General features: G+C 45.7%; 1 protein-coding gene across 2 annotated transcripts in view; it reads right to left on the bottom strand.

Annotated features, from left to right (window-relative positions):
- Positions 1-2342: 2342 nt before the first annotated feature.
- The window catches only part of LOC116840996 (J domain-containing protein), a 14282-nt gene continuing 2695 nt past the window's right edge, over positions 2343-13929 (bottom strand). Inside the window, exons 2-5 of one of the 2 annotated variants that reach the window (XM_032808439.1) lie at positions 13481-13723; positions 11651-11752; positions 11427-11543; positions 2343-10682 (exon numbers count right to left, since the gene is read on the bottom strand). In XM_032808439.1, coding sequence (XP_032664330.1) covers positions 10458-10682; positions 11427-11543; positions 11651-11752; positions 13481-13564 — 528 coding nt within the window. In that variant the 5' untranslated portion in view covers positions 13565-13723 and the 3' untranslated portion in view covers positions 2343-10457. Of the gene's footprint in view, positions 10683-11426; positions 11544-11650; positions 11753-13480; positions 13811-13929 lie in introns of those variants that run through there. The other variant, XM_032808438.1, reaches the window with a different exon arrangement.

A 13929-nucleotide genomic window follows, 5' to 3' on the forward strand; every position in this document is an offset into this window, starting at 1 on the left:
CTCTCTCTCTCTCTCTCTCTCTCTCTCTCTCTCTCTCTCTCTCTCTCTGGGCAAACGAAAGAATGGGCTTGTTTGCGGTGTGCCTACCTGACGACTACACGCACGAAAAACTGGCACGTACGCTCCGTAGTCAGGTGTAATCCCGAAGATATCCGGTGGACGTGGTCGAGGAATACCCCCAATGATCTCTGGATATGTTGACGACTCGCTTGTGAATAATAAAAGCGGTGTATACATGTCATACAGAAAAAATCACCTCTCTAAATGTCTCTTCTTTCGTAAAATTTTATCCGAAACATTAAATGAGCCTCGATGATCTCTGGATGTATCAGCGATTCGTTTGTAATTCAATCTGATGTCTTGTAAAATTTTTCGAAAACTATTCCTTCCTTTTGACGATCAATAAATAATCGTATAATAAATGATAAAATGAAGCATGTAGACAAAACAGACTCATTTCATCATTTCACCATTTATTATACGACTATTTATTGATCATCGAGGGAAAGGGATACCTTTTGGATACTTTAGTTTTACAAGTGTGCTCAAGCAATCTCAAAAGCTCTTTCGTTCATATCTATCCTTATTCAAAAACGGCACGCAATTTTCGTCAGAATGTCATTCCACGTTTCTGACGTCACAAACCTGACATGGTCGGCGAGGTACAAGGAACCTTAATGCAGTACACACTTGTGCTCTTTAGCGTGTACTTTAATTTCACTGATCGACCGTTTGATTGAAAAGGAAACTCTTTCAATCAAAGAGAAGAAGAGGGCCGAAATGGGGAATCCCTGACTCTGAAACCTCAGCACGCGTTCCGGATCGATCCCGCGCGTGGTAGTTAGGTGGATATACGAGCAAAAATCGCAGGCCAGAGGCAGCCGTCAGACAAACGACCGAAATTGCGGAGGAGCCTCCGAAGCGAGAAGCAAAATGTTTCGCTCCAGTTCCCAATCATCCGGCGCGTCGCGTTGAACCTCCTATTCTGCATGAGAAACAAAGTTTCCCCCGTGTAACTTATGAAAACGGTTGTACGCGAAATCGAACGTAATCGATAGGATGTAATAACCCAACGATGGGCTCAAGTCCCAATTTTGATCCTACTTTCGAACTCCATTTAACACCTGCTTTGCTACTTCGAAGCCTGTATCAGTCTCGTCTGATTCTATTTAACCTACTAGCTTTGCTGAGGAGTCTTCTCTAGAACTTGTATATGGCATTTTTCATGCGTTTTCTGCCATTTAGAAGCGCTAAGTAGAATTTTAGTTCCCAATGCATATTAAGCGTACATTGATTTTTCGAAATATATATTAGGATATTCAGGCAGTAGAGAATTAAAAAAGTTTAAAACTGAAATGCACTAGAATTTTGTCTCGCGAGGCACGAGAGCGAGAAATGACGGAGGAGGAACGCGAGATCGCTGAATCGTTCGAAATCAATCGCAAACTATAAGAATACGCTCTTTAATCACACAGAATTTGATTTATCGCACTTTCGCGTATTATAGCCGTCGCAATCTCTCATAATCACCGAGGATAATGGCTGATGCAAACGGCTGATCGTGGGACATTATTTTTCATTCCGTTTCGAGATGAAAATAGCACGACGCGGAAGCGGTGGTAATCGCTTTGTCGCCGTTGCTGGGCGACAATTGTCGTCGCTACTACCGCACAACGGCGCCGTTCGATTAGCCTGAAAGCGACTAATTTCCCTAATGAAACGTGCCGTAAAACGAGAACGATCAATTATTATCCTCGATGAGAGCTGCATCGCGAACACGCACCGTGAACGCGTGCTGCGAGACGCCGTGCGTTGCGCTTTGCGTCGTGGCGAGGAGGAAAAAAAGCACAAGGGAGACAAGGCTAAAAATATTGCACAGGCACGCACGAATCGTCTGGAGATATCCGTCCCGAGTACACAGATCGCAAGGTAACTCGGAAAAGTGGGTCGTCACTTAACCCTCCGCGTATACAGTCATATTTTTTCGGACTACGATACAATCCATCAGACCCGAGCAACTTTGAATTATCACGTGACTTTATTGAAAATCGATCTTCCTGGGCACATTTGTTGTCCAGAGATGCGGGAGAGTCTGAACTGACAGACAGCAGAGCGATGAAATCAATATTTGCAGGCAGATTTGCGCCTTCGCACTTCTTGCGAAAATTCTTTGCTGGAAACTTTCCCCTCACGAAACTTGATGGCCGCTCGAATATTCGTTCGGGTCTCGCAAAACTAATATTGTACACTAATATTGCGTACGAAGGTTGAATTAAGTGTACACACATACACACACCCTGTGAGTCACTCGCACGCGCTGTGGGATGATTAAAGTGCGAGGGTTTCATAATTAAACACATTTATTGAATCTTTTATTGGTACGAGTAACACATCGCCGCGTCGACCAGCGCGAGACGAATATACAACATATGTATGTATTTTCTTATGTATCTAAATATGTAGATACATACGCACGCACACACACGCACACACACACACACACACCTATATTTCAACATACTGCTGTGCACACACGTACGCGCACGCACATCTCGCGCGACTTGTGAAAACGATCGGAAGAAATGTTGTTCGCTACCGATCAGTAAGTTGCGCAAAACGTGAGTTGAGGAGAGATTTCGTGCACTTATTTCGTATAACTATCTCATTTATTTGTGTAACACGGGGCAACGATCATATTCGGAAAACTCAAGATTTTACGGCGGTTAATCATTCTTGTACTTATTACGTCATGTGACGCAATCACCAACCGACAAGTGTGTAAAATTATCCTCCAGCACGCCCAACGTGATGTTTCTCTTTTTTCTTTAAGTGATACCAAATGAATGACTTGCATAATAATATTGACATATCACCGAGTACTCTCTCTCTCGCATTCCTCGAGAAACCTGAATTTCCTTTTCCTTTTTTTAATAATCATATTCGGGAAACTCAGAATTTCACGGTAGTTGATCATTCTTGCGCTTATCTTACGTCATATGACACAATCGATAGGTGAGTAAAATTGCCATTCAGTACGTCTAACGTGATGTTTCTCTTTTTCTTTTCCGTTCAAGTCATACCAAACGAGTGACTTATGTAATAATATTGATATTACCAAGTGCTCCCTCCCTCTCTCTCTCTCTCTCTCTCTCTCTCTCTCTCTCTCTCTCTCTCTCACACACACACACACACACACACACTCTCTTTCTCACACACATATTTCTCGAGAAAAACGAAAATTTCTTTCTTTTTTTTCAACATTGTGTTCTTCGTAAAAGCTTCTATATAAAACTTCAAATAATAATGAGATGCGGTTTGTAAAGGATGCAAAATACGCAACACTATTCTGACAAATTGCGCGAAACGTTGATTGACGAGCAATTAATCTAGAACGAGTAGTCTTGGAAATTTGGCAACTGTAATCGAAAGTCCACGCGTAGAGCGGCAACCTGTCCATCCATCACCGACAATAAAGTCCGCTGTTTTTACTAACGCGTGGCTACAATTTACGTCAAACGACTTTGTGGGTAATTATTCCAAGCGTCAACGGAAGACAAACATTGATCCTCGCACAAACATCGGATAACGAGACTAGCGTCACACGACGCTCAATTTAAAAGAGTCCCATAACGAGAGAGCACCATTGACAATCTACAAACATTGGTCGATGTAAAAAACGAGAAAAACGTTGGAGAAAACCGTGTCACACCGACATACGACTGAATCTCAACTCCGAAATTCAGATTCGAGCGCGCGTCTTGAGAAAACGTATACTATAACGTTGAGTATCGAAAACCCATTGGCCAATTCGATCTCCATTAAAGGAAGCTCGAATCGAGAATATGGGATTTGTTTTGGAACTCGGATCGCGCCGAGCGGCCATGGAATTCCCCTCAGGGAGTCGAGGAGGATCGGATTTTCCTTTTACCAAGGGAAGGTGCAAATTCCTCGGCCGTGATCCGATTGTGACGTCGCACATGTAGTAAACGTAGACGCACATGTGGTAAACGTAAGAGGGATGCGAGGCGAGGTCTACGATCGAATACGCGTGAGCATCGTACTGATAGGCGCTTCAACAGACTCCTCCGACCTTTGTCTCAGGAGCTTAAGATAGGTCAATCGTGAACGACAGATAGGTACGTGGGGCATGTAAACAACGTTCCGCAGGCCGAAACCACGGGCCCGTCTAGAAAAATATAAGTGTAGAGCACACATATACAGGGTGGTCCAGTAGACTTTCCACAGCAGGTTCCGAGCACGGTTGGCCGCACAACCCTGAATCTCGTCCGCGTGAACGCGTCGCGAAACGCGATCACACATCCCAGGCAATACAATTTCATCCTTACGCGGAATCCTCTTATGTACAGCCTCGAGAAAATTCTTCTAAAACCGAAAAGAGAATATTCCAGCACCCAAAAAACAAGTTGCAAAACTTGCCGAAATAGTACTTCTCTTCTAGTGAAGAAGAACTGTGCCTAAAATATTTATGTTCAGTTTGATGAGTTCTGTCTGCACACGAGAGTATGTCAACAATTTTCAGATGCCAGATATAAGAGGATTCCGCTGAGGATGAGATTATATTTTCCTGAGTGCAGTTTTTCTTCTCGAAGAGCACGTGGAAGTTCCTGCGCGACTTTCTCCTCCTCTTTGTCGCGCGGAGAGTCCTCCTTGCGAAAACAATCGACAAAATCAACGAATCGTTCCCATTTGCGCGGCCAACATGTCGCCGATTCAATTCACTTCCGATTTCCGCTCGATCGATGAAGCGGCAACGATCGAATCGAGTTTCTTTGGATATCATTTCATCTCTCATGTGCACGTTTTTGTGCGAGATATATTCAAGTATATAAGACGCTACTGTGTGTTTTATAATAAATATCGATATTCATCATATGTCGCCAACACCGGTGGCGAAGTGTACCATCAACTCGCGATTTCCCCAAATTCCTCGTTCAACTTTAACAACTTATCGACCTAGTTGCTGCCTTCTTCGGGGCTCGAGGAAGTTGGTGAGCCGCATCGCACAGGAATTTCGCAAACACCGCTGCCCGCTGACGCTTTGCTATTCTAAACTTCGTGAGGCATTCGCGGCCACGCGGATTAAAACTTCCTGCACCGCGCTCGTCCGATTCTTAATCTGGATTTAGTGCGGACGCCCGGATGCCCACGACGACATCACGTTTAATGAATACACAAAAGGTACCGAGACAAACCGCTAATTTAAAGTTTAACTTCGTGTACTTTGCGCGTACATTCGTGATACACGTCGCTCTTTAACGAACATCAAGTTGAGGTAAAGAGAAAGTTATTTCGCGCGTATTTCTTTCTTCTGTCGCGCGAAGAAGCACCGTTCAATTTAACTACGCGTCCGTCACAATTCCAGAGAGGAATCGATCGCGCGGCGAATCCCACGAAGCGCGAGCGAACGCTTACATGTTCGACTAATTCGATTGACCGCGCACTAATATCGGGCTTGCACGGGGCCGATATGGGGAGGCAAGTCGAGCAACGAGCTATAATTGCACTTCCCTCGACAAAGGGTCTAAGAAAAAGTGAAAGAACGATAAAGGCGATAAACACGACAATGTCGTGTTTGTCGAGCCTTTGGCCTCCCCGCATTTGAGGCTTTTCTGCATGTACCGCGAAATGCGGAACGCAATTTGCAAGCTTGAACGCAAGAGGATTACACGTGACATTCGTCCAATCTATGTTCCTTAGGGTTTGTATTGACAGTTATCACCTGAAACTTGTCTCTCAGAATTTCATTCAGAGTTGGATCCAAAGGTTTCAGTTGAATTACATGATACTTGTGATACGTCATCTTGCATCCGCGAATTGCGTCTTGCATTTTGCGACTTGTAAGGACGAGTCTTTGAATGATGAGTGTCCTTATTTATTTAGCCTGCTACCTCTGCGCCTCGCAATCTGCCGATTCGAGGAGTCTCCCCGAAGGCGCGCGATCGATAGAGCCCACGAGTCCGATATCGCGACAAGGTAAGCAAGTAACGACTCGTTGCCACTTGACCTGCTTCCCCAACGACTTCCGTGTCCGTGCGTCCGCGACGTTGAACGCGAAATAATCGCAGTCAGATCCCCCGATGAGACGCGCTCATTGCCAAAAAAACGCGTATATTAACACGCGGGACTAAGCGAACCAAAATTGAGGCCCCTGAGAAAAGTGTTGGACCACAATCATACTTGATATATCATGATCGCTTATCAATGAAAAATATTTGTTCCCTTATTCCGTTCTCATTCGTGGCCCGCAGAAGAAACGACGGCCTTGCCGTATTCTTCGGCAAAAAGAAAATAATCGATCGCGTGACCTAAAATTAAAGTGATGGGAAATTATCTTTAGACGCGTTATCGGTGATATCGATTTCTATCCTCATTCTATCTTCACTGGCATTTACCAGCCGTTCACCAGCCCGCGTGGGCGCGATGTAGGCCTCCGATTTACCCAACGGCCTCAATTAATATACTTCGCTTACGTTTTTCTGTCTTCCTATCTCGTGCACAGGTAAGGCGTGTCTCGGTTGGATCGTCATCGTCGTCGTCATAGCACACGTCAGAACACGGAAACGAAACGGGGAAAACGCGACGAAGCTGTGACGTGTTACTCTCCAAATTTTTCAGAGTGAAATTTCACTCACAAAGTAGAGTGACTCACACTCGATTCACTCGTACAGAATGAATTATTCACTACTAATCGTCGAGTGAATGCTTTCAAAACTGAAGATTAAGGCTGACTCTCCATCGTCGCAGGAACATATTCATTTTATATATTCGATTGAGACATTCGTTTACATGGAACCAGAATCCACTTAGGGCCCCTTATTAATAATCATTGTCCCACGTGAAATATTCAGATCTGAATTTAGAATTAAGTAAGTTTTTCATACATTTGCAATCGTGATTTAATTGAAAAACTCATGTCTAACTCTAAATTAAAATGAGTGTCTCAGCTAAAGTTTCAAGTAACGATTATTAATACAAATCTAACCTTCCAAGTCTCGTATTAATAATCATTACTTGAAACTCGTCTTAAATAAGGTATTCAGCTTTGAATTTAGAGTTTTGCAGTCAAATCGTAGTCACAAGTGTAATGTCGCATATATCACATAATTTAACTGGAAAACTCAAATCAAACTTCGTATTCAGATCTGAGAACAATCTCAAGTAACAACTATTGGCCCAAGTTTCTAAGGCTTGTACTAATAGTTGTCACTTGAAACTCATCTCATGTGAAGTGCTCAGAATTTTATTCAGAACTGGATCCAAAGATTTCAGTTGAATTATGAATACGTGTGACACTGCATCTGCAATCACGATTCAACTGAATAACTCAAGTCAAATCTGAGTGCCTCAGTTGAGAGGAATTTCAAGCCTATTGATACAGTCATAACGTTCGCTCTTGCGATTTCGAGTGGCAGATACTTTCAATATCGTGTCGAGTGAAAATACTGTCACTTTTCCCTCGTTTTGAGTGAGATTCCACTCCGAGATATTTAGAGAATATGTTTCGGGCATTCTGTGCCCGAAAGGATAATCACACACTTCTCTCGCGGGGGAAGGGGGTACGGGAGGAGATAAGAAGATCGATATGATTCAGGAGAATGCTTAATCGGGCGACGCTGCAGAGAGACGAGCTGCCGCCCGATAATACAGGAGCACGCTTACCGTTTTATCGCATTATCGTAAGATTATATACACATCGACACATTCAGGGTTAACTGACGCTAAGTGTTATTAGTTAATTACCGGTTAATAAGTAGGCATTTTCAATTATATATGCCAAACGCAATTCACCGACGAGTAACGCTCGACTGCCGCCGCGATCGGGGGAGCGTCGGGGATGCAACCAGGTGGTCAAATCGACGGTAAACACGACGCTCGTGCAATTTTTGCTCGCGAGGATCGACCGGGAATCTGCCGAATCGCTCGCTCGCTCGCCAGAGATTTGACACGTTAACTGCCACGTCATTCATGTCTGGGCATGTAGCGCGTCAGTTTTCGCGGAGGCAACATCATCCATTTGTGGATGAAGATTTCGTTTACGGATTAGGAATGATTTCCCCGCATAGACAGAACATTATAGTTTTTTCTCAGATAAATTCTTTTCAATTTCACTATGTTTGTAATAGCGCAGGAGAATGACTATCAGTATAAATTCTATTTTGCTGAAGAACATAGTAAATCTTGCTAGAAAACAGCAAATTTTTTTCTGCAGCACATCTAAGTTCCCAAAATATAAACGGCACGTATGAAATGAAAGGGCAATCGATAATTGCGGAATATCAATCTATATAAATTTCAATTATTTCAGTTCTTAAAATATGTAAATAGCACATAGGAAATAATCAATTCCTGCACAATGTCGATTTGCTTAATCGCAAAGTTCTGCAATAATTTTTACTAGAAAATGATACCCGTACGTGAACATTTATAAGAATATAAATACCCAGCGAACACTATATTACATCAATGTTATAATTCCCCAGTCAATAATGTGAGTGCAACACAACATACGTTGTATATGACAGTTGCATCGCTGAGTGGGAAATTATAACGTAATGTTACTGTCTGTTGGTGCTTACCGTTGTAGTTTATTGATTTTACTGCTTCCACTCGTGGAAACAGCAAGATTGACGTAACACACCGAGGATTTGGGCCTGACGGGGCTCGCGCGTGCAATCAGCGTGGCGACCAACGTGTCAAATCGACGCGAGCCCCGGTGAAGTGACGGATTTTCATGCCGCGACCGAATCCTCCTCATAAATCCTCCATCAGTTTATCTATTTTCCCTATTCTCTCGGAGGTAATGGAGACGGTCGGCGCGAAGGTCGGTCGCCCGATTCCCGGTTTCTCGCGACTTGGGGCCGAATTTCGCGAGCTCGCTCGCACAAACGAGACCCGGGGCAAGTGGCGGCCGTTAATTCGTCGTCGGGAGAGAACGATGAGTTTTGCGTTTGACATAGGACACAGGTACAAGTGCGCCGTCGTCGATCTGTTCTGTCGCAGAAGGGAACACTTGAGCGCTCAGTTTCAATTCCTCCCTTTAAGTACGCGCGCGTCTCACTTGAATTTCGCGGACGCCGCGAATTCGACAGCGCTCGGCGACGTCCGGGATCACGACACAATTAACCATCCATCGTGGCGACGGCAACGTTTCGCCGTGTGCGCGCGATATCTCAAGCCGTATTTTTAGCCGGGAAAACATCGCGACCACGTTCAATCAAGCCGTCACGACAATCGAACCGTCACAGTCGCAGCCGCGGAAAGCGACGCGCAACTTGAAACGCGAGTTTTATCGTTAAGCCGTAACGAGAAACAAACGTTCGTCCTTGCGGCGGGACAACGCGCGCAAAAAGGGGATCCGCAGAGGAAGAAGGACACCACCGGCCGCTCAAGTGTCGCCTTCTCGAGTGTTTAACGGTTGGAACGACCAGTTAATCTCTATAGTGGAAAATTCTCATCCGCGGAATCACAGATAAACTATACAGCTCCCGGCACTACACACGTCATTTAAACTTCTGTCGCTAAACACCTCGTAAGATTGAGAGACACACATAGAATGCGCGCGATCGGGACTCGAGTCGCGCGCGGTAATCGCGACCGGACGATGTCGGACACGTTACTCGAGAGATTTTGGGAGAAGAGAGCTAAATAATACCAATTCAACCTGTTCCCCTCCCTGCCTTTCCCTTCTCTTTTTCTATCTCTCTCTCTTTCCCGCCGTGCTTAGTGTAGTATAACAAAATATAAATCTGAAGGCGACACATACGCGATACTCGCGATCACGCGCACGTACCATGACGCACAGGGCTGTTCGTTGGATCGAGTCGGCATGCATCCTGAGCATCGATCATGCATCCTTATCCTTCATAGCTCGGGAGAAATGAAAAGCTTCATTGAATTCGCCGATGAATTCGTCAATGAAACTTCTCACCCTTCGCAAGTTCCTTTCACTTGTCGCGCTGGAAGAAGAGACACATGATCGATTCTCTGAGCGACGAAAGGGAAACGAGAGCCAGCGAGAGACGCAACATCCAGGCTGAAAGATCGTCCGACCTGTCGCGCCGTCCGCGGGAGGGATCCCTTTGAGAAATATATATTTGCGACAGTTCACTCTGTCATCATTGCGAAAAGTGTTCGTCGACAGCGCGGAAATGACAGACGGGCCTCCCCCGATTGCGAGATCGCGCGTACGAACTGGGTGGAACGGGAAAACGACGAAGAAGCTCGCCCGGCGTAGGTATGCTGACGCGATCTGACCAACGCCCCGTACGACGCTTGTATACAGGTAGATATTTGCCTAATACGTACTCCTGCTTCCATAAAGACGTCCGGTATAGTGGAGTCGGTCCTTGTCTCTCTTTCTCCCTCTTTCTCTCTCTCTCTCTTTCTCTCTCTATTTCTCTTTCTCTCTCTCTCTTTTTCTTTTTCTCTGTTGCTCCTTAGATCTCATAATTGCGGAACTTACTGACGACCTCACTGGGCTCCTGACAATTGAACGGAACCCCGTGGCCCGAACGGTAATAGAGATTCGTGGCCCCACCCTCTGAGGCCCTCCTGTGTACGTTTGTGGGGTGGCCCCTGAGGTGAGCGGGCGAGCCGCCCGCTTCTCCGCTCGTGTCCGGCAGCATCCGATCCTTCGTCTTCGGCGTGCTCCAGTGCATGGTCTGGTGTGAGAGACAGCGGTAGAAGAATCGCGGGATTAATCGCGACAGAGACAGACGTGTGCGTGAGGATGAGATGCGATACGTGGCAAGGAATACGTGAAACGGGACGCGAAATAGACGATGAACCACGTTGGTCACTGTACAGGGTGTCCAGTAACTCACAGAGGAGCCGCGGCGTACAAGTAGATTAGGTCAAACTGAATCAAAAATTCCTCTACCATTTTGCGAACAAAAATAAAATTCAATAAAATTTTCAGCGATTAATCCAAGAAGATTCGTAGAAGATGATCACTGTTTGTCGCTGTATACTTGCATATTAAGTCAAACTGAACTGAGGAATGAAAAAGGTCTTCTACCATTTTTTAAATAACCACGCAGATGTTTAATTATTAATTGAAAAAAGATTGGTGTATTATCGCGCACAGCTGTACACGAAACTTCTTTAATTAAATCTTCTTTCTTAAGTAACCATAACATGTACGTGGTTATTTAGGAAGTGATAGACGACTTTTGTGTTCAGCTTAATATATAAGCATACAGCGGCAAACGCTATCACAGTTTACCTACTGTGATTATTTACAAATCTTCTTGGATTAGTAGAATTTTGTGTGTCCAATATGAGTTAATTCTATCTGCACACAACGGGTGTGTAAATAATTGTCAGGCAGCCTGTACGGCGCATTGTCCAGAGCATTGTGTACACAGAGGTGACGGCATCGATTCGTATGAATGATTTCATCTCACCTGCTGCACATGCTCCTTCATGCCGAGCCATTGCTTATAGCTGATCTTGATGCCGCTGTTCCGCCACTTGTCGTAGTTACTCCTCTTCTCGGGGTCGCAGAGAACCTCCTTCGCGTACTGCGACACACACAAAACGCAAATCAATGGTGGTGGATGCGTTCTACACTCTCCGGGAAGTTGACTTAGCTCAAAGAGGAGGGAGACCTCTTAGAAGAAAAACGCACCTTCAACAGCTGGAACTTCTTCTCGGCCTCTTTGTCGCCTTCATTCTTGTCCGGATGGTATTGAAGCGCCAGCACTTTATATTCCGCCGTGATCTGCTCGACCTGATTTGGTAAAATCGAACGGGAATTGGCTAAAGACGAGTCGAATAACGAGAATGGCGAGGGCGGAGATTAATCTATTCGGCGCTACGGAATCGCGCGCGTCCCGTCAGCTCTATTGTTCTTTGTTTCGCAATTGAAATAAATTATACAGTCGGGAGCGATGCGCAGAGATGCGCAGATTAGCGGGGCTGAAACGGAATCACGACGAGAGAGCGGCTTTGTATTTCCAGTTTCATTTTCTGATTTTCACTCCTCCGCACTCTACTCGTTCGTTCGCTCGCTCCCGTTCTCCCTCTCGATATTCAATCGCGCTGATCTCTCTAAGCACGCATTTGCATATATTCCAATCGCACGGTGCAAAATCGCGCGCGTAGTGGTGCTCGTCAACAGGAAACGAGAACGCTGTGAATACGCTGACGCGATTTATCGACGCGAGGCTGAACTTCTATCAAGAGCTCGACGGAGATAGCAATGGCAAAATGTAAACTCGGCGAAATTGAAAGGCGAACGACCTTTCCGTCGGTCGCATTCAACGGCCACCTGCGTGTTACGCGTGATCGTTGGAAAGAAAGGAGAAGAAGATGAAAGAAGATGATGAAAAAGGCGATGATGCGCCAAGTGATTGAATTGTAAATTTTGGCGCGTCGTTGATCTAATGTCGTTTTGCATGAAACATCGCGACGACATTGACCCAGCAAAACAAGGAAAGCAACCGACCGTCACATTCACCAACGGCGAATCGTTGTAATCGTTGGTGATCGAGGCGACGAATGACGTGTCAATGACAAATGAAACAATCTCGCGCTCGATCGAGAATACGATTCGCGATCTCGACGGCAAGATCGTTGCGCAATTCGCAACTTCAGCGTGTCATACTGAGCCAGGAGCGAGTGATACTGCAATGTAATAGTGTCGATAGAGAATTCAATTAATGGAGAGTTTAAATTGCACAGTCCTTGGGGGATCCGATTATTGCGGGAGCGACACGGCGCTCTAGTTAAACTAGAGCGCGAGATTAATTTTATGCGCAACGTTCTCAGATTTGATCAAGCGGAGCACCTACGAACCAGCGTATTCTCGCAAGCAGAAAACAATTAAGAGCGGAGAAGATGTTACATAAACGCGACGGGAGATACTCGGCTGTAGAGTCACAGCGGGGACGCGAAGTGTCAATTTGAGACGCGTTCGATATTCCAAATCGTCGCAAGCGATCGACGTAATTAGCGAGCTACATGTGTACGTTGGGTTGCAAGACTGTTCATACTCAACAAGGAATTGGAAACTCCCCAAACTGTTACAATTGAGAATCATCACCGACAAACACTCTTATGCAATAATAATATAATTAATAATATAATTGAGAACACTAAATATAATAATGAATAATATATATAATAATAATACTAATAACAATAGATATAATAATTAATAATATAACTGCTGAGCAAGAGCCCGTCGCAGTAATGACTCTCAATTCTAACAGCTTGGTGTGAATCTCCGTCTCTTCGTTGCATCTGAGTCATTTTGCAAACCGCTGTACATTTGACATTTCCACGACAATAACCGATCGTTCCCGCGACCTTTCGCGAGCCTGTCCCGAGCGTCGTCTTGTTGAGACACCCGAACGCGCCCAACACGAACGCCAGACGAAAAGTCCCACGTTCGACGACCGAGACCCGCCGATTTCGCGAAATATTTTCACTGCCAGTGCGCCGTCGTGTCTCTCACCGTGGAAGATTCATCGCAGGACAACAGCGCGTAATAGTCCTCCTCCTCGCTGGGCGAGTAATTGATGGCGTCCTCGACACTCATCCCGCGACTCCTTCCGAGACCCTCGCTCGCGGCTGCTCTGCGACCTTCGCCCTACGGTGAATGTACGCGCCAAACCGCGCTACTTGATCGCGAGCTCCGCTCCGTGGATGGCCCGCTCCGTAGGACCCGGTGACCCGGTCGAGATCGAGATGCCGTCACCTGTTGCCGTGAGTGAGCCCGTGAATGGCACGTCGCCGACTACCCGCGTTCGCTGTGGTGCGCCGAGTGAGGGGAAAACCGTGTCGCCGAGACCCGGAAAGACCCGATTCCCGGGGAATTCCACGCGACTGCGTATTCGAAAAGCCCGAGCCCGCATCTCTCTCTCTCTCTCTCTCTCTCTCTCTCTCTCTCTCTCTCTCTCTCTC

The sequence above is a fragment of the Odontomachus brunneus genome, unplaced genomic scaffold, assembly GCF_010583005.1.
Source record: "Odontomachus brunneus isolate Ranch 3 - 2012 unplaced genomic scaffold, Obru_v1 Obru_scaffold_013, whole genome shotgun sequence".
Classification (NCBI taxonomy): domain Eukaryota; kingdom Metazoa; phylum Arthropoda; class Insecta; order Hymenoptera; family Formicidae; genus Odontomachus; species Odontomachus brunneus.